This window comes from Pipra filicauda, unplaced genomic scaffold (assembly GCF_003945595.2).
Source record: "Pipra filicauda isolate LSUMZ 115617 unplaced genomic scaffold, ASM394559v2 scaffold80_size11013439_pilon, whole genome shotgun sequence".
NCBI classification, from domain to species: domain Eukaryota; kingdom Metazoa; phylum Chordata; class Aves; order Passeriformes; family Pipridae; genus Pipra; species Pipra filicauda.
In genome coordinates, this window is record NW_024104987.1 from 830,614 (window position 1) to 849,812 (window position 19,199).

The 19,199-nt window shown below is 50.5% G+C and overlaps 1 protein-coding gene across 1 annotated transcript in view; it reads left to right on the forward strand.

Annotated features, from left to right (window-relative positions):
* Window positions 1–19,199, forward strand: part of RNF213 (ring finger protein 213) — a 47,238-nt gene that overhangs the window by 25,285 nt on the left and 2,754 nt on the right. Inside the window, exons 29-63 of the mRNA XM_027725367.2 lie at window positions 42–178; window positions 465–560; window positions 978–1,096; window positions 1,588–1,710; window positions 2,303–2,385; window positions 3,190–3,337; window positions 3,666–3,801; window positions 4,443–4,631; window positions 5,000–5,139; window positions 5,554–5,708; window positions 6,037–6,249; window positions 6,616–6,797; window positions 7,532–7,652; window positions 7,759–7,859; window positions 8,115–8,294; window positions 8,649–8,812; window positions 8,900–9,002; window positions 9,710–9,824; window positions 10,365–10,575; window positions 11,233–11,423; window positions 11,737–11,865; window positions 12,101–12,211; window positions 12,453–12,695; window positions 13,310–13,391; window positions 13,989–14,023; window positions 14,348–14,442; window positions 14,769–14,928; window positions 15,249–15,429; window positions 16,197–16,291; window positions 16,583–16,834; window positions 17,141–17,273; window positions 17,952–18,035; window positions 18,330–18,510; window positions 18,624–18,825; window positions 18,956–19,033. Of these exons, the coding sequence (XP_027581168.2) occupies window positions 42–178; window positions 465–560; window positions 978–1,096; window positions 1,588–1,710; window positions 2,303–2,385; window positions 3,190–3,337; window positions 3,666–3,801; window positions 4,443–4,631; window positions 5,000–5,139; window positions 5,554–5,708; window positions 6,037–6,249; window positions 6,616–6,797; window positions 7,532–7,652; window positions 7,759–7,859; window positions 8,115–8,294; window positions 8,649–8,812; window positions 8,900–9,002; window positions 9,710–9,824; window positions 10,365–10,575; window positions 11,233–11,423; window positions 11,737–11,865; window positions 12,101–12,211; window positions 12,453–12,695; window positions 13,310–13,391; window positions 13,989–14,023; window positions 14,348–14,442; window positions 14,769–14,928; window positions 15,249–15,429; window positions 16,197–16,291; window positions 16,583–16,834; window positions 17,141–17,273; window positions 17,952–18,035; window positions 18,330–18,510; window positions 18,624–18,825; window positions 18,956–19,033 (4,968 nt within the window). The remainder of the gene's footprint in view (window positions 1–41; window positions 179–464; window positions 561–977; window positions 1,097–1,587; window positions 1,711–2,302; window positions 2,386–3,189; window positions 3,338–3,665; window positions 3,802–4,442; window positions 4,632–4,999; window positions 5,140–5,553; window positions 5,709–6,036; window positions 6,250–6,615; window positions 6,798–7,531; window positions 7,653–7,758; window positions 7,860–8,114; window positions 8,295–8,648; window positions 8,813–8,899; window positions 9,003–9,709; window positions 9,825–10,364; window positions 10,576–11,232; window positions 11,424–11,736; window positions 11,866–12,100; window positions 12,212–12,452; window positions 12,696–13,309; window positions 13,392–13,988; window positions 14,024–14,347; window positions 14,443–14,768; window positions 14,929–15,248; window positions 15,430–16,196; window positions 16,292–16,582; window positions 16,835–17,140; window positions 17,274–17,951; window positions 18,036–18,329; window positions 18,511–18,623; window positions 18,826–18,955; window positions 19,034–19,199) is intronic.

The window sequence follows — 19,199 nt, forward strand, 5'->3', positions numbered from 1 at the left end:
CTGTGCTGCCTTCCCGCTGCATTCCTGCCCCTTGTCCCCAGGTCACCACCTTCTCCCGGCTGCTCACCAGCACCGACGCTGCCTGCCTGGAGAGGGAGGTGCAGGGGAAAGCCCAAAGGCCCCAGATCCTGTTCCTGCAGCAGTTTGACACGGAGTACTCCTTCCTGAGGAGCATCAGGTGAGTCTGGGCTCGCCTTGTCCTGCTCGGAACAGGCCATCAGCTGGGTGGAAGGTGTGTGGGCAGAACACCTGGAGTCACACATGGAAAAGGGAGGCAGGAGCCCGTGCTGTGCTGACAGTGGGCTGGCTTGGAGCAAACCTTATCAGACACAGGTGGGGTTTGGTGTTGTAGTCTCTCCTTCTGCCTGCAGCAGCCAAAGCTAATGTGGAGTGACTGGCTCTTTAGTTTTAATGTTTGGTTTTTACACTTAGTGACTTCTGTTAAATCCCTTTTCACTCTGCAGGGATTTCCTGGATGCCACTTCAGGAAATAAAGTCCTTATTATTCAGACAGACTTTGAAGATGGCTCTCAAGATGCCCAGCTCGTCGCCTCTGCCAAGTGAGTCGGGTGTGAAGTGGTTCAATTCTGCTTGGCCACTCCTCACCACCTTTGCTTATTCGTGCTGTTTGGGGATTTCAGACTCAGGAATGTGCAGTCCTTTATTCTGCAGCAGAATGAATCTGGATGCACTAATTATATTTCAAATAATAATGCGTAGCCCAAGTCAAAATAAACTAAGCTGGGTCAAGTGAGCAGATAATCCCCTTTGAAGTGTGAATTCTGCCCACTGGCTGCAGGAGTCCTGAAGAGCTGAGGGTCAGGGGATCATCTGAGGCACAGCTGGAGGTGGCAGCTTGGCCGGGTGGAAGGAGTGAGAGTCACTTGGCCTGTCTGGGGAGAGGAAACATGTCTGCTCAGAGGAAGGAGCTGTGCCCTGGAGCCTGTGTGTGCTCTGCCAGCATTCCTGTGTTGCAGATACACCGTCGTCAATGAGATCAACAAGGGGGACCTGGGAGACGTCTCTGTCTTTGTTTACTTTATCATGAAGCTTTCCCGGCTGGAAGGAGGAACGTCCTATGTGGGATTCCATGGAGGTGGGTGAGCCCATCTGTCCCTCCTCACTCTTCAGCTGGCTCCAGGCAGTTGCTTCTCTTGCTCACTGTCCTTTTGAATGCTGAAGATCTGGACTTGGTGTGTCCTGTGCCTTGTCAGAGCTGCTTCCCTGTGCCACAGGGCCTGCCTTGGGGGATCAGTACCTGGAGAGAGCAGCACACAAACACAAGGGTAACTCCCTGGGCACGTTGTCCTCTGGGAGGCCCTGGAACACGTGCTGACATGTTCTGCTCTCAGCAGAAGGCTCCTCTGGGTCTGGTGGCTTCTGAGAGCCTCAGAGCCCTGGTCCTGTGTGTGCCCTGTCAGGGAGTGTGTTCTGAGGGAACTCTGCTTCCCTTCCTGCAACGAGAGGTGAGAGTGAGTGAGCTCTGAATGTAAACCCACAGGTGCTGGCAGGTAGTCTTTGGGAAGCTGTTCTGGAAGAACAGGCTGCAGGCATGGAATGATTTCTTGCTGTTGCTCTCTCCTGCAGGCCTGTGGCAGTCAGTGCACATCGACGACCTGCGCAGATCCAAGGACATGGTCTCGGACATGACGGCCCTGCAGAACCTCACCATCAGCCAGGTGTTCTCTGAGGGCTCGGGCAAAACCAAAGGTGAGCTCTGCCAGCCACTGGGGCTGATGTGCCAGTGGGAAAAGGGGAGCTGTGGTCCCAGACTTGGTGCCAGAGGAACCACTGGTGCCTGGTACAATGTAACTGTGACTGTCCCTCCTCAGAACCTGTTTTTTGGGGGGGATCCCAACTGGTATTTGTATTTAGTTCGTTGCTACAACTTTGGGTCGTCAGGTAAGTTAATTTGGTAGCTTTAGCTTTTTCTTTTGACAGGAATGTGGCATTTGCACTGCTCAGCAGCCTGAGTGCTCTGTCCCATCACGAGAGGCAGCAGGTGCTGTGTGACAGACACCACTGACAAGGGTCTTTCTTTCCCCTCAGTTTTTTCTTACTCTCACACTGCCTGATAGGATTCTGGGAGAGCTTAGGGCATCAGCTCAGTGTCACTTCTTCCAGTTCTTGCTGCATGAAGCCTGACAGCCCCAGCAGCTGTGTCTGTATTTGGGAGGTGGATGCAGGTGCTAATGGATCTGACAGATCTTCTGCTGATCTGGGATGCACTTGCTAGAATAAACCCTTATCTGACTGATGCAGAAATTTACTGCTGCTTTCTAATAAAAATTCTACACCTTAGTTGCAGCTCTGCCTGTGAATGGAGAAGCACAGGAGGAAGAGATGGAGGTTGAAATGCCAGTGTCAGGAGCAGAGCACTGTGAGGTCAGTTCAGAATACATTTGTTTGCTTCTCAGCTGTCAGGATGGGTCTCTGCTCTGTCATCCATAGGTGCAACACACCTTCTGCATCCCCATTGCCTTGAAATCCATCAGCAGTATTTGCATCATGAATGTGAATGATCAGACAAAAATTCCTCCTCCCCATTGTCCAGTCAAAATCAGCATCACTAAAGAAATAAACCATCCTGAGGGCCCTCTAAATCCTTAGTCATTTCATACTTCTAATTTTCAAAAATCAGCTTTAAAGGCTTCTGTTTTCTTTCTCACCCTGAAGGTGGGAGCTGTGTTTCTGAGCCTGCCTCTCCAGCTGGGTGTGCTTTGGGGTGTGCATTGGAGCTGTGCTGGAGCTGGCTGAGAGCTTGGCTGTGCTGCAGCCACACCCACACTGGCTTATGTTCCCCTGACAGCCTCAGCTGGAGGATGCCCAGGACAAGGGACATGTGGCTTTTGCCCTTCACGTGCTGAAATGTTCCCCAGGGAGGGCAAATTTTCCCTGGTCACATTTATCATTTTCACTTTTCCTGTTGAACTGCTGAATCTTTCATCTGTAGGAATCTTATCTCAGTACAAGTGCTGTGTCACAGGCCAGTTTGAAGGGGCCACAGAAGTTGCATCATGTACTTGACAGCAAAAGGACTCAGAATTGCATTCTGAGATGAGAGCTGGGAGCGGGGGTGCCAGGGAACAGACCCTTTCCAGGGAGCACTGTCACCATTCCAGGAGGGGTGTGCTGGGGCAGGAGTGCAGCACTGGAGAGGAATGATCCTGTTCATGCTGTTCTGGGCAGGGTGAGGTCCTGGACACCACCGTGCTGCTGAGGACCTGTGTGCAGAGTGCTGTGGGGATGCTGCGGGACCAGAACGAGGACCTGAGTCGGAGCAGGAAGCGCATTAAGATTCTCCTCGGCCTCCTCTCCAAGGAGGATGACTTGAAGGGTATGTGCTGCAGGTCCCTGGGCATCTGGGGGACCCCCAACCCATGTCAGTCAGGTCACTGGGGACCCAAGGGTCACTGTGGACAAGGAGGATCTCCCAGGAGTGTGTGTGTCCCTGCTCCAGTCTGTTGCTCCTTCATGGCTGTAGGGCTTTTCCTGCAGTTCAGGTGGTGGCTTTCTCTCTGGCTGTGCTGGCTCTGGTGACTGGTTTTTTTTCCCCTAGTTGGCTAATTATTGAAACAGCCGTAAAATGCTGTGCTTGGTGGGATATCTGCGTTTGGATGCAATGCTAATACAACAGAAAATGCAAGTTCCTTCTTGTTTTGTAGCCTCTTTCCTGAAGATTACAAAGGCTCGTCTCTCCAGCCTTTTGAAGAAGCAAGAAGAAATTTCCCTTCACCCGAAAAACTGGGTGCTTCGGGAGGCTTCCAACCTCAGTGCTCTCCAGGAGGGAGGTACCTTCAGGTGAGGACAGCAGCAATCCTTGGAATGTGCAGGCTTCCAGGAAGGGGCTGCAAATGGCACCTGTGCAGCAGAGGCAGCAGTTTTGTGTAATCTGAATATTTGCAGTGTCAGCCTCCAGTCTGCGCTGGAAACCCTCCAAAGGCAGTTTTAGCCTCTCCTGGCTCCTGAGGGGGGTGATTTAGAGCTGAATGGGCTGTGCTGGGACAAGAATGCTCAAGTGCTTTGAGTGGAACAGTGGGATTACAGGTGAGCCAGGAGTGAGAGAAGTGTAGGGGTTTATTGGTGGTATTTTAGGATTAATTGGTAGGATTAATTGGTAGGATTAGGATTTCCTCTCAAGCAAATGTCAGCAACTATTCAGGACAGTCACCTCCCTGGAGGTCACTCCTTCACAGGAGGGAGAACACTGAACTCTTCCATATAAACAGAAAACTAGTAACCAAAGTCTAAAGAATACTGAAAATAAAAAATACCTTTCCCTTACAGGTGGTCCTTTCATGTACTTCTCTTCTGCCTCGTTGTAATCAATGTTATCCATGGCAGCAATCGTGTAGCTGATGGCCTGAAAAAGCAATTAGTTCATTTTATAATCATTCAGCAAAACTAAATCACGAGTTTTTCTGTCTCTCTCTGCCCCAAAGGCACACCCTGTGGAAGCGAGTCCAGAAGGTGATCACTCCATTCCTGGCTCTCCTGATTTCTGTCATAGACAGGGATGGCAACCTGGAGCTGTTGACCAGGCCAGCAGCAAAATGGGTGACAAACCTGTGGATGTTCATCTTCAGTGATACCAAACTCCTGACTGTGCCCTCCGGGGTGGGGAAGAACAGGTGAGCCCAGAGGGAGCAGCAGGAGGGCTTGGGAGCAGCCCAGCACTGGCTTTAATCCCACATGGCAGAGGGACACTGTGCTGTGCCCTGGGCACTGCTGGGGGCTGCACAGGTCACTGCCACGTCCTGCCCAGCCCCTGCAGCCCACGTGTCCTGCCAGGACAGCCCTCTGGCCAGGGAATGCTGGCTGAGGAAGTGCTGGTGCTCCACAGCTGGCAAAATGAGCTGTATCAGAGCCCTGCAGTTCTCTCCCCTTCTCTTGTCCCCTCCTAGGGCTGATTTCTTGCTTTCTGCACCTTCTGCCTCTGTTGTCTGAATGTGTTTCCCAGGCAAAAGCCCAGTGCATTAATGATCTTTTAATCTCCCAGCTCTCAGCCAGAGATAATTCTGGTGCAGAACAACATGGTGGTGTCTGCTGATGCTGGGAATGAGATGCCCTTCAGCTGGAGGATAAAGGAGTACCTGGATGAGATGTGGTTGGAAGCTCAATACATCCAAAACACTGAAGGTGAGAGCCTGGCTTGAGCATCTCCACCTGCCCTGTGAGCTCTGGTTTGTCACTGCTGTGCCCCTCCAGGACACTGGAGTCACCTTCAGTCCCTCTGTGCTCCTACAAGCCAGCAGAGCTCTGTGCAGGCAGCTTTTCTTTGTGCTTCTCACTATTAATCTTTCTCACCTATCTGTGCCCTTGCATTCAAAATGCTGTGGAGGTGCCAAGAGTTAATGACAAGGTGAGGTTCCAGAAATACGGCACTGGTGCTGGGCTGACAAGGCCTGGCCTGAGTCCCTCATTAGTGCCCTGAATGAGGGGAGTGCTGGATGCCTCAGTGATTAATTAGGTGTCAGTCTGTCTAGGATAGATGCTGTGTCAAAGCCAGCCTCCTCCCAATATCCAGCTTTTTTCTGCGTTCTTGTTTTCCAGACCATGCTGAGAAGTTTGTGGATATCTTCCAGAAAACTGCCCTGGGAAAATTTATCTCTGCTCTGCCTGAGGAAGACAGGCAGATGCTCTTCCAGTGCTACATCACAGACTTTATTTTCTTGACCATCAATGTCTCCTCCCAAGTGGAGCTGCAGGTCAGTGTCTGGAACAAGAGCTGGAAACCCTTTGGATGGAGAGAAGAGCGTGATGCTTGTGAACGTGTCCTCCTGAATCAGTCCTGCCTCTCAGAGAAAATCCCCCTCTGAGACAGACCAACAGCAAGGGCACCCCAAAGCAGGTGCTTTGACACTGAGCGGCTGCTGAGATTGCTCAGAAAGCAGCACCCGTATAAATTGGCACATTTAAGACTGTCTTTGTAAGGAACTGACTCTCTTCTTTCAGAGGATTTTGCCAGTGCTTCTGGTGCAAAACTAATTACATAAAAGCCCTTTTTTAACGTTGGTTTAACTCCTCCCCCCGCAGTGCCTGCGCTCCGCGTTCGTGTCCTGCGTGGCCGAGTGGGCGGCCGCGTCCCCCCGGGGAGAGGAGCCCGTGCCCGCCCTGCCCTGGGTCCACCTGGCATACAACCAGTTCAGGAGCCGCCTGCAGAACCTCTCCAGGATCCTGGCTGTGAACCCCCGTGTGGTTGTCTACCTCATCAACCAGGAAGGATGTGGAGTTCCACGCTCAGAGATGGTAGAGTCGCTGCCAGGCACTTTGTGGTCCTCGGCCCTAGCAGGGAGCTCTGTCTTCACTGAGTTAGCTGGAGTTCACTCTGCTTTGGATTTCAGCAGCAGCAGAGGGGGAAGCACAAGCTCAGGATCCTCAGAATTAGGAATGATCTGCTGTGTTGTTATTGCTACTGGCAGGTTTTAGAATAGTTTGCCCTGCTTTTGCATTAGTTAAAACAGTCCTAAGGGGCCAAGCCACAGGCATGAGAATTCCAGAGCTTAACATAATCGAGTGGAATGTTATTCAGTAGACCATGTGCTCTAGCAAGGTCCATGAGTAATTCTGAACTGCAGCTGTTGTGTTACACTTGGCCCCTGTGTCCGTGCCCAGGTTTTGGATGTGTTGGCTGCACTGGTGTGTGCTGAAGAGCTGGAGAACCAGGTGCTGACATCCCCCCCAGAGGTCTGGCTGCAGAGAGTGAGGAACCTGCAGATGCCCGTTGAATTTCTGTGTAAAGAGAAGGATGCACAGCAGGGTGGGAGTCGGTGCCATCAGCTGCTGAGGGAACTCAGGTGGGTACCACAGCTCTGCTCACAGCCCTGCTCCTCTGCCTGGCTGGTAATTAGGGCATTGGTACAGCCTGAAGCTGCTTGGTGCTGCTTTTCTCAGACTTTGCAAACCTTTCCAGATTCCTGCTGGGCTCAATTACATACCAAGCAGCAAGAACCACATTTTTTCCTCTCATCTCCTGTGGATTCTCCCTCTAAATCTGGCAGTAGCATCCGGTGCATTCCATCTGGGTTCAGGGGTTATTTAAAACTCTCCTCAGGTTCCTGTCGACCAGCAGTGCCTCCCCACTTCATCCCCTGGGCATAAAGGCTGTGGGAGGTGGGGAATTTCAGTGCATCTTGTCTTTTAGAAGAAAGCCTGGAGAGATACCCCAATTTCTCACAGAGCTTGTTTAGTTTATTTGACATGAAGAAAACATAGTTAATTGTGATTAGTATTTTTTAAATTACTTTCTTCCTACAGAAGTTAAAGGTGTGGGAAGGTGTGTGCAGTGGTGCTGGTCCTGCTGCAGTGCTGCCTCCAGACCAGGCCCCTGGGTTAGGTGCTGTGTGTGTTCTGCCCTTCACAAAAATCCCTTTGGATAACAAAGGGGCAAAGTAAGAATGTCATGAGAAGTGCAGAATTGCTGTAGTGGGGAGCATGAAAAGCAGTGAGATCGTTGACTGACCCGACTGCACTGCCATTCCTGCTCTCAGCTCATAATGCTCTGTTTGAAACCCTGCTCTCCTTCCCACAGAGCCTGCTGGAACCGGGTGTTTGCCATGGCTCTGTTTGTGGAACATGTGCTGTTTGGCATCAACACTGTGATGCCAGAATTCGAGATTTTAGTGAAAAAATACACTCTGCGTCTTGCCAAGGTAAAGCTGTGATTTCACCTCTTCCCTCTTCACTTCTGCTGATCATGGGGATTTTTGTCTCGGGTGTTAGAGCTGAGTCACTGAGCTTTGTCCTCTCCCTCTGCAGTGTTTCCAGCACGGTTCAGACATGAAGACTCATCCAACTTTTCTTGCAGTGATGACAGTGCTGTGGGAGTGTAAGGACGAGGTCAGCAGCAGGCTCTACAGGTACTGACAGGGGGACAGGCAGGGACATGGCCCACGTTGCCAGCACGTTTCTGGGGGTAAGGCAGCACTTCATGTGTTGTAGTGAAAGCCAGATGAGAGCAATAACCCCGTTTGATTCTGCACCCTGAGCTGAGCAGTGAGCCAGCTGGTCTGGTGTTATCTCCTCTTGGTCTAGTTGCAGATGAACATTTTATTAAAGGCTTTTGATAAGACAACATGGAAGCAGTTGTGTTCATTGTTGTTTCTGGATTACAGATACGGTCTGAAGCCGTGTCCCATCTGCCTGGGAGAGCTGAAGGATCCCATCTGCCTGCCTTGCAAACACGTGTTCTGCCACAAGTGCATCAGCACGTGGCTGGTGCCAGCACAGATGCACTGTCCATGCTGCAGAGTCGCTGTGGGGGACGTGGAGTTAACTGTCTCCAAGGAGATCAGGTATTCCACCCTCTCCAAGGGGGAGCCTTGCAGTGGGGCAGGTGTGGTGAGGAATTTCTCCACTCTGAGGTTGTCACCATGAGCAGAATGGGGGAGGGAACTCTGCTTCTCTCCCTCTGGAACCAAACAGGTCCTGTCCATTCTGTCTGTTGTTTCAAAAGAAGGAAGAAGCTGCCTTGGCCCCTGTAAGAAAACAGTAAATTACAGAATCATAGAATGATTTGGGTTGAAGATCATCTAGTTGGAAAGCTGGAAAAGTATCTCACCTTGGTGACTTTTGCCTTTATCTGCATGATTCCTCCATTAAGTGGTTCTGTATTTGAACATTGTCTCAATGCTTTTACCCTTCCCCAGAGATGCCATAGCAAGGAATGCCCTGTTCCGGCAGAGGTGCAACAATTTCTTCATAGATGTTGTCACTACCATGTGCTTCAAGGACAACGAACCCCCTGACACGAAGGTGATCCAGAGCCTCCTTGATCTGCTGTTTGTTCACAGAAGCCTCCTGAAAGATTCAGGTGAGCTCCCTTCACCCTGATGATCAGCCTCATGGAGCTGTTTGCCACCACCTTCTCTCACCTGCTGTCTTTTCCTTCTCTCCTCAGATCACCCTGCTGTCTACACAAAATTCCTGTCCCCGTTCAATGATGAGGTGGATGAAACTCCCATCATCCGCTCAGTGATGCTGAAGCTGCTCTTGAAGTACAGGTGAGCAGTGGGACAGCTGAGGGGTGTTGTATCAGGGCATGGCTCAGCTCTGTTCACAACCCCATCGAGCCAGTCTGATCACTGCTCTCACTTCCACGCCATTCCTTGAATTTGAATCCTTGCAGGTGAAATTCATCCCAGGCCTTTGCATTAGCAATGCAGCTTGGCTGGCTTGCATGGAGCTTGTGGTGGAGTATCTGAGCAGGCTGTGCCAAGGTTTCCCTGGCTGCTCCTGACCCAGCCCTGTGCTGAAGGGGGATGGCTGGGTGGCTGGAAGGTAGCTGGCTGACTGCTATGCTCCAGGTCAGCAAAGCAGTGCTCCTCATCCACAGAGGTTTAATCAGGACTGATCTGTCTGCTCCACAGACCTCCCCGTTCCCACAGCTCTCCCAGCCTCCCTTTGCAGGCAGGGCTCAGAAGCCACTTCTCAGGTGTGATCACCCCCTAAATAAGATGCTTAAAGCAGATCAGATGCCTTCTGCCCTGGAAATGCTCCTTGAGCATCGCTGGCGATCGAAGCCTGGCTCAGGCTGTGAAGCCAGATGGCATCTGCAAAACGGGGCCTAATGGCTTTTCCATCTTCCAGCTGGATCCAGAGTGACCCCACGTGTCACACAGGCATCACTGGTAGTTCTGTTGTGATTTAGGACATGAGTAGTAGCTCTCAGCACAGCAGCTGTGTGAGGGGGTGTTTCTCTCTCCCGCAGCTTCAATGAAGTGAAAGCTGATGTGCAGCACTACCTGTCCCAGGTGGAGCACAACGAGCTCCTAGAGAAAAATGACAAAAAAGAGCTCTACTTACTTTTTGTCAACTGCATAGAGGTAAGAGCGCTGGGGAGGTATTAGCTGGGCCTTGAAACTGTTGCAGGAATAAAAGAAGTCAGGAATAGAAACTCTACTGCTATTTTAGGCAAGTTTCTTGTGTACAATAACTAGTTGTCCAACTAGGAAGCCCAAAAGGAAGCTGATATCAAATCACCTGGTCAGAACCTGCTCTCAGGGACTAGCTAGAGTTTCTTGTAGAAGGGTTTCTTTATAAAATCAACATTGTGTTCTTCCTAAGGGACAGGTAAAGCTTGGCACCTTGGGACATGGGGGGTGTGTGGCCGGTCAGCCTGCTCGTGGCTCTTGCTTGGCTCCATGCTTAGGGAATGTGGGACAGCTGGGGCACACTGTAAAAATGGTGTTTGGCGATGTTGCAGAGGTTTAGGATAAGCACTGGAGTGGTCACAGGGAGGAGCTAATGGCAGTGGGGTGGAGGGTGCAGGGAGAGATGTGGGTTTGCTGTGCTCACTGCAGTGTGGGTGTCAGTGCTGACTGAAGTGTTTCTGCTGCTCATGCCACATCCTGGCCCTTCTTTAGGATTCCCTGTGTGAAAAGTCTGAGGACAGCCTTGGATATGAGCATATAAACAATCTGCTTGGAAGTGAAGGCTTTCCAGAGAACTATCTCCCAGGGAGCAACCGAGAGACTCCTCAGGAATCATCTGTGGAATACCTGCAGGCAGTGGCCAAGGTCCGCCTGTACCTCAGCAAGGCTGCAGAGCTCATCTCTGACTTGCAGCAGCACACACGTAAGCCTCATTAGTCTGCTGGAAAATGGGAATGCTGGATACAGAGCAAAGGCACCAGGGCAGGTGGGCTGGATGCAGTCAGTGCACCCATGCTCTGCTGAACCTGCTTTGATGTGTGACCAAGAACAAGAGCAACTCTCTCTTCTCTTGAGGGTGTCAGTCGGTGTTTGTCCCCTGTACCATGTGTGAGAAGTGCTCTATAACTGGTAGCAAGGCTGTGCTGGTGACTCCAAAGGTGTCATCACGTGGCAATTACACCTTTGGAAGGAGATTTGTTTTATCCTCCAGATTCTAACAGTGACTTTTGTTTAGAGCCCACTCAATTGAACTTTAAAGCATAAATTCTGCTTCAGACACATGACTGCTGTAAGGTTTATTGTTTTATAGGAATGAGAGCTCTGTGCAGCTAAAAGGGATTAAGAGTTTACATCAAAGAGTTTATATCATCTCTGTCAAAGAAATGAATCATTGTCTGAAACCTGGCTGAGGAAATGCTCTAGACAACACCTGGGGAAGAGAGGGCTCTAAAGTTCTCCCGTGTAGTTACTCAGTACTAGTAAAGGGATTTGGTGCTACAGCTGGTGCAGACAGAAGTTTTAAAAGGTGGGATGTGCTTTTACCCTTTTCCTTTTTTTTTTTTTTTTTTCTCCCCTCCAGAGCAAGACCAGGCAGAGGAGAAGCAGCATTACCTGGCAAGTGTGAGGAGGTTCTGCAGCCTCACTGGGAACGACTGGCATCGTGTGTACCTGGTCCGCAGGGTTGCCAGTCAGTATGGGATGGAGTTTGCTCAGAAGCTTGTCACAGAGCCACGGTTCCAGTGGGTGTTCCCAGCGGAAATCCTGCAACAGGTAAAGAAGAGGTGTCTCCTGGAGATGGTTCTGGGCTCCTCTTCATCCTCACTTTGTGCTGCTTTGGGATGTTTCTACTGTTGTGTGGCTCCTGGGGGACCCGCCACGGTGGGAGCGGTTGTGAAGCTGACTTGTCCCTGCTCTCTGCTCAATGGAGTCTCTCCTGGCTGTGCAGAGCCCTTGGGTGGCCGTGCCTGCTGCTGCCTCTCTGGGAAGGCTGAAATGCCCCAGTGCTGGGGAGGAAGAGGAGATTCTGCCTTCACCAACAGCTGGCTGTTGCCCACAGTGCTCTCCATGGGTCGTTCCTTTGCAGGTCCAGAGCAGCCAGGCCAACCCCATCGACCGGTACCTGGCGTGTGGGGAGAGGTACCGGGCCCTGCGCGACGCCGTGGGACGGGCCATGGTGGAGGGCACGGCTGAGGGGCTCCTCAAGGCCGAGAAGGTACAGCCCACCCCTCACCAGGACCTGCTGGGGTTGGGATGGCCACTCTTCCAGCTCTGTGTCCCTGTGAGCAGTGTCTGTTCCCGTGCAGGTACCCGAGGGGCCTCTGCTTGCAGGTCATGGTGCCTTGTGCTGCAGACACACGTGTTTTCTTTGCTTTCTCACCTGCATGTGCAGCCACTGTAGCTGGGACAGCTCTGTTCTGTTCCCTGCCACATCATCCATTCTTCTCCAGGCTTCCAGCAGCTCCCCAGCTGTGGAATCAGTCCACCTGCTCCTGGCCATTTTCCGGGAGGTCACTGCCCTGTACGGCGCCAGGGACCCGAGCCTGCATCCCAAGCAGCAGGTAAGACCCTCCCCTTTGGAAGCTTGTGACAAACCTGCTTCGTGGAAAAGGATAAAGGGGATTTGAGTCAGTGGTGGAAGAGCTTTTGTTCCTCTGCCCCAGACATGGTGATGTCCCAGGCTGGGCAGTCTGGGAGTGTTTTCAAAGCAGGGCAGCCCAGCGTGGGAAGCAGCTGACAGTCCTCTTCACTGGGCTGGGCAGTGTCGTGCTGGGTGTATTTCTTTTCAATGTGTTCTTTCAGCAAACAGCCACGATGACTCAGTTCATCCAGAACTCCCAAGTCCTGAATTCTCCAGAGCTGCAGCACTTTGCAGCTGCCCTTGTGGGGAATGCCCTGCCAGCCCTGAGTGTGGACCCCCAGAGCTCCAGCCAGCACAGGGCACTGGTTGAGGTGGCTGTTCACACCACTGCTGTGCTGCTGTGTGGGCACAGCCCCGTCCTGCAGCCCCTCAGGAACCTGGCCTTCCAACCACACACCATGGAGGTAAAGAGATGGAACTCAGATGCAGTTCAGCATGTTTCTAGTTCTTTCCTGTGTTTGTGGGATCCTCTGTAAACCTGACCTTTCTTAACATCGTGACATCAAAAGCTGTGAAATGCTGATGTGTGATTATTTCAGTGCTGTTGGGGTTAAATAGCACAACAACAAGGTCCACCCTTAAAAAGGTACCTCTGCATCCTGAGCAGTATCAAGAAAATACTTTTGCTGGTATTTGAATGAGCAGAGCTGGAAGCAGTGGGTGCTGTGCAGACCTGCCTGCTCCAGGGAGCACTGGCTCCTGAGTTGGGGTGGAGGGAGCTGCTGCTCCACTGCTGGCTATCTGAAGTGTAAGGAAATGGCTGGTACACACCAGGGTGCATCAGGAATCCAGTTCAGGATGTCTGGAGAGTGCACATGCAAGTCTTAACAATATAGACAGTTCTAAGAGTGGATTTTCAAAGGCAGAATTTGAAGATCTGTGTCTACGTCACCTGCCTGAACTCTGTGTTCAGATGTCTCGTGTTCCCCATTGTGAATAAAGAACCAGTGAGCAACTGCTACAGGAAAGAACTGATTTGTAGATCCATTTGTCACCTTTTTTCCTTTTTCCCCCTCAGCACTCGTTCCTGCCCACAATGCCAGAGGACATCATGGCTCAGGCGAGGGCCTGGGAAGGAGTGGCCGCTCTGCGCTGGTACAGTAAGTGCTCCTGGATGACTTTGGAAGGGATTGAAGGGTAATCCTTGGGTTTGGAATTCCAAGTGTGAGGACAAACACACTCTTGAGTTATCCTTTTTAAATCAACATTTATAATGAAGGTTTGTGTGGGCGATGCACCAAAGTGCATCAAATGTCTGTTTAGTCTTCAGTCTGCAGCTGTTTGCAGAGTTTTAGGGGGCACACGACCTGTCCTGTCACTTGTGGCAAGGTTCACAAGTGTGAGAGAAGAGCACTGGGCCACCTTCCTGGCCAGCTTTTAGTCTCTCTCCCCACAGCAGGACCTTATTGCAGCCTGGGAGTCTGGGGCTGGGAGCATTCCTGAAGCAATGCCACTTTGGCACTGAGAGCAGAATCTTTCAGGCTTCCATTCCTTGTTTTCAAGGAGAAGCAGCGCTGAAAAATTCCTTGAGTTCCTGTGTAGGCCTGTCATTCCTTTGAGGTTTGTGACAGTCAGGGCTTTTGGTTAGATCTTGAAGCATATTTCTTGCTCCAGGATGTTGGTGCCTATGAAAGGAAATAACAGGGGCTTTATAAATCTGTCTTATAACGCTGTCCTGTTTGTTTCTCTCTTGATAGCATGTCCCAATGGCCACCCCTGCACTGTGGGAGAGGTAAGAATTTGGGACTGGTGGGTTTTCAAGCAGACTGTTTTCAGCAATAAACTTCTTTATTTTGTTTACTGGTTTTAATGTTCTATTGCACAGAGTTCAATTTCTAAACTCAATATTATTAATCATTTTGTAATCTAAATCTCATAAGCTGCATTAAGGCTATTCTGCCATAAACGTAGGAAACATGAGGCAGAGGCCCTGTGCCTGGGGTATGTAGAAGGGTTTTTAATTAAGCAGTTACAGCTTGGATTTTTGTTGCATTCCCTTTTCCTGCTGGAGAGGCTCTTGCTGTGGAATTCAGTGTTCTCCTTTTCCCTTTCCCAGTGTGGCCGCCCCGTGGAGGTTGGCCGCTGTCTGGAATGCCACGTCCCCATCGGAGGGGTCCGTTACGCACCCGTGCCGGGCTTCATGGAGTTCCGGTAGGTTCCTTCACCTTTTCAGTGCTAAGTGATGCAGGACCTGCCTGTCATGCCTTCCAGGCCAAAGGTACCAACCACTTCATGCTGCTCTCTGGAGTGTTAGGAAGGGATGTCCAAGCGAGAGTAATCAGCCAGCAAAACCAAACAAATTGGCTTGTCTGTGTACAAAACTTACTGGAAGCCTTTGCTCCCCTGTAGCACTTTTAATTGGCAGCTTTTGTGGCATTCAAAGACCCTATGGGTCAAAAAGACATTACTGGGTATCAGAGGTGCCTTGTGTGGTTTCTGTCAGGGCAAAAAAGTACTATATATACACTTTCCTACAGGAATAACGAAGACAGAACTCAAACTGGCCACATTCTTGGAGATGTTGAGCACAGAAGAACACTGGGAGTGTCTGACCGGGGCATGTCCCCCGTTGTTTTTGTCCTGATCCGCTCGCTCACACACCTGTCGATGCTGCTGGGAGCCACAAAAGACCCTCAGGTATCTTCCAGAAACGGTCCCAGGTGGCCACACAGAATGTAGTGAAACCTTTATACACTGCTGGTCCTTTTCATCACATTGCCAAGTAACCAGGGCAGTCTGTCCAGGTGCAAGACCCAAATTCCCTTCCCTCCTTGCCCGGGGATGATTTTGGCTCCTTCATGCTCTTCCGTGGAGGTTTATACACCCACAGCTGCCTTTAGTGGCTCCAGTGGCAGGAATCCCACGGGGTGGAGTCTGGCAGGACTGAGCTCTGGGTGCCTTGTGCTTCCCTGGGCGTTATTGGCTGTGCTCAGCTCTTGCCTTTTGTCACTCTTCAGTCCTTGGGAAGGATCATCAAGCCGCGGGTGCGCGACGTCGTCAGCTTCCTGCAGGAGCACGTCCAGGAGGACTTGGAACAGCTGACAAAAATTTTGGGGAAGAGTGTGGATGAGACTATCAACACCCTTCATCTTGTGCTCGGCAGCCTCCTCCAGGACCCCCCTCAGCAGCCAGGCCAGTGTAAGAAAACCCACCTGCCATATCCCAGCTGTGTTTGAAGGGCCGCAGTGACGCAGCCTCTTGGCTGATAAACCACTTCCAACAGCAGTAGCTGAGCTGATGAGGAAGATCCCGAATTTGAAGCTTGTTTCTTACTGTAGGGAGTGAAGAATTTTTGGCTGTTTGCTTCTTTCAGTCGGGTACCTGAGGTTTGCAAGGTTTGGTGCAGTCGATACTTCTGAAAATGAATTATTGACTAAATAACGTCATGACAGATTGGCAGAGCCTCCAGCTCCCGAGCAGGGGGGGATGCTCCCAGCACAGCAGCTTGTGCTGTGTGCAATCTATATTCTGTGCTGCCCTCTAAATGACTCCCAAGGAGGTCTTTGGTAGAGAGGGCTGGCAGAGTGTGGTTTGTGGGAGAATCTGGGGTGCAAGTTGACATGTCACTGTGTCATGGAGGGATTTATATGTAATGGCCATATTTTGTGTGTGACAGTACCAGTCAGTATTCCAAGCTTCAGTCTGTCATCGATCATGGTCTGACCTTGGACAAGCTGTTTAACCTTTCTGGGTGAATGACTTGTACAAGTGTCCCCATCATTCACGTGTGTGCTGGTTTGGGCGTCACTCTCCAGATACTCATTTAGCTTCTAGGACCTCTGCAACTGCTCTTGCTCCTCATGCTGACCTGCAAGGATGTCCCATCAGGAATGTCACTGAGAGAACCTGTGCTCTCTTTTCACTGAGCTGTTGCAGCTGTAAGAGATGAAATATTCCTGTTGCAGGGCCAGTGCGGTTTGATCCTGTTCTCTCTACCAAGGAGAAGAGAAACAAATGGGAAGAAATTGTTGCAAACACAATTATTGTTCCTGAATTGAAGGTGAGAAATTTGCTGGACAAAATGTCAGTAGCTGAGCAGTTCAAAATGCATTTATGTGGAAATCTGGCTTGCTGTAATACCTCTGCTACACTTTTCACCCAGCTGTTCCTAAAGCCAACCTGTCCATGACACAGCTGCAGGTTAAGGATCAGCCAACTTTATTCTACCTGTGGAAATGAGAGTCTGAGATTCGAGTTGTGCTGGGTTGATTTTGTACAGCTGGAAAAGCAGAAATGGCTTAACTCAGTTGAAAACATTTGTCCAATAATTTTATTTTTTTTTTCAATGCAGGATTTGGATAAAAATCTTCTGAAGTTAAACAAACAGATACAAGAGGATGAGAGAATTTCTTCCAATCCCATAGTGAAAATAGTGTATGGTGACCCAGCTGCATTCCTGTCCCAGCTGCCAAAGAACAGCCACATACATCACTCCAAGATGTGGAGCTGCAGGAAGAGGATTTCAGTGGAGAACCTGGGCCATGTTGTCCAGCAAAAGAATGCCAAGGACACTGTCCCTCTCCTTTGGAAGTTCCTGCAGAAGGTGGGGGGAACACAGGGATGAGAGCCTGGAATGTTCAGAGAGCACAGAGCCAAGGACTGCTTGGGGTGGGAAGGGACCCTGGAGCTCCAGCCCCTGCCTGGGCAGGGTCACCCAGAGCCAGTTGCCCAGGACTAAACCATGTTTGGATTATCCAGTGACTTTATTCTCACCAATTGCTATAATCTTGAGAATGCACGTGGAAATATTGTTGTCTTTAAAACATTTAAAAAGCAATTCCATAAAAGTATCCAAAACTGGTTTGTCCAAGCACAGCCTTACCCACACAGGCTCCCTTTCCTCTTCCAGGAAACTGAACTGAGGCTGGTGAAATTCCTGCCAGAGATTCTGGCTCTGCAGAGGGACTTGGTGAGGCGATTCCAGAACACTGCTGAGATCAAACGCTGCTCCATCAGGGAATTCCTCAGAGAACCCCTCTCAGGTGAGAAGACTCTGCCAAAACTGTAATTACTGAAATAGAAAGTGCTGGATTGTCCAGTTGAAAACTGAAGGTGAAAACTTCTCTTGAACTTGCAATCTTAAGACCTCATATTTCTTTTTAATTCCCATCCAAATGAACTGGAGACCTTAACCCTGGAGTTATGGTTGGAAAGGTCACCAGGTGATTTTAAAGGGAATTGAGCACAAGAGATTTTTCACAAGGGGTGGGAGCTCTGCTCAGACACAGGCAAGAGAAATCCCTCAGTGCATCAGTGGGATGTTCACTCTCTAAGCTCAGCCCCAGAGCAGGGCCTACCTAAAGGGTGGAATAGATGTACTTTCCTTCCTTTCCTGAACAGACTCCTTCAATTGTATTTAAGTACAATTACTGATGTTTTTAAGTACTTGTGGAAAAGTACTGAAGTACATAAGGTTATGCAGAATCAGACCAAGGATCAATCCAGCCTGGGCCAGTAGTAGATAATAATACAAAAATATGAACAAACAGAGCAAATGATTCCATTTGATACCATTAGAAAAGTGTTTAATGTCTGTTTAGTCTCTCGAGCAGTTTGAACAGTTGCCTAGAGTTCAGTGGTGTGCTTTGAAAATTCCTGCATTACGGAGTTTCATGGTGTTGCCAGGTGTTTCATGGAGTTGTCTTTCTGTTGTTCCTCAGATGTGATGAGGGACCTGTTACAGAGGAGAGTGAATGTGTTTCTGTCTGTCTGGAACAAGCTGAGAAGCTCTCTGGACACCAATGGTGAGCACCTTCTTTCCCAGTGCTGCTCCTCTTTCACAGTTCAGGTTCCTCCTGTCAGTGATGCTGAGACATATCCTCAAAAATGAGCTTGGCCATTAAATTTTAAGATCATCCAGGCGCAAGAGGAAGAATTTGTTTCCCTCCTGTAGTATTCTCACCTGAACTTGTGTGCTTCAGTGCTGATCCCTAATGCAGAGAGCACAGCTTTTCTCAGGCTCTACATTCTCCTCAGGAGAGGCTTGCTCAGCCTGGGCTGCCTCTGGGCCACCTTAAACAGTCTTCTCTTTATTTCAGGGGAAATTAAGCTCCCTAAAGGCTACTGTGATGCTGACCTGACCTTGGACAGCAAGCTCGAGGTCCTTCTGCCCCGGCGGCAGGGGCTGGGCCTCTGCTCCACCGCCCTGGCCAGTTACCTCATCGGTCTGCACAACGACTTCATCCACTCGGTGAACAAACACATCAAGGAAGATGACAGGTGTGTTGCTATTCCATTTTTTGGGCTCTGTTTCATTTCCTGCTCCCACACACACAGCTTTCCTGCTGCAGGAAGGCTCCTCTCTCTGATGGAGGCCGTTTGCTCCCCTGCAGGTACGTGATCAGCCCGTCGGAAGTGGCTGACCTGCATCTCATCAGTTACGAGGTGGAGAGAGACCTGATTCCTCTGATCCTGTCCAACTGCCAGTACAGCATGGAAAAGGGAGGGGAGACGTTGCAGGACTTTGATCTGGAGAAGATCCAGCAGCAAGTCATCAGCAAGTTCCTGCAGGGGAAGCCGCTCATCACGCTGACGGTGGGACAGGGCAGGGGCTGTGCTGCCTGGCTGGGGGGGCCCTGCAGTGGGTGCTGCTGCCAGGCATGCACTGTGCTGGGTGGGCAGTGTCTCCAGAGCTTCACAGCTGTGGGTTTCTCTCCTCTGACAGGGAATCCCTACCCTCGTGTGCAGACATGACCGGAACTATGAGCAGCTGTTTACTGATGTCAGGAATAAGCTGGAGCAGGTGGGTTTCTGCACTGGAGGAAACAGGGCAAACATGAGACCCCTGACTTCCCAAGAACTCTTGGCTTTTCTGTCCCTTGCCTTGTCCATCTGAAGGCTTGCCCACTGATCTCTCAGCATGCCTTGAATATGTACAGTCTGGACTTGTGTTGTCAGTCTGAATTTAC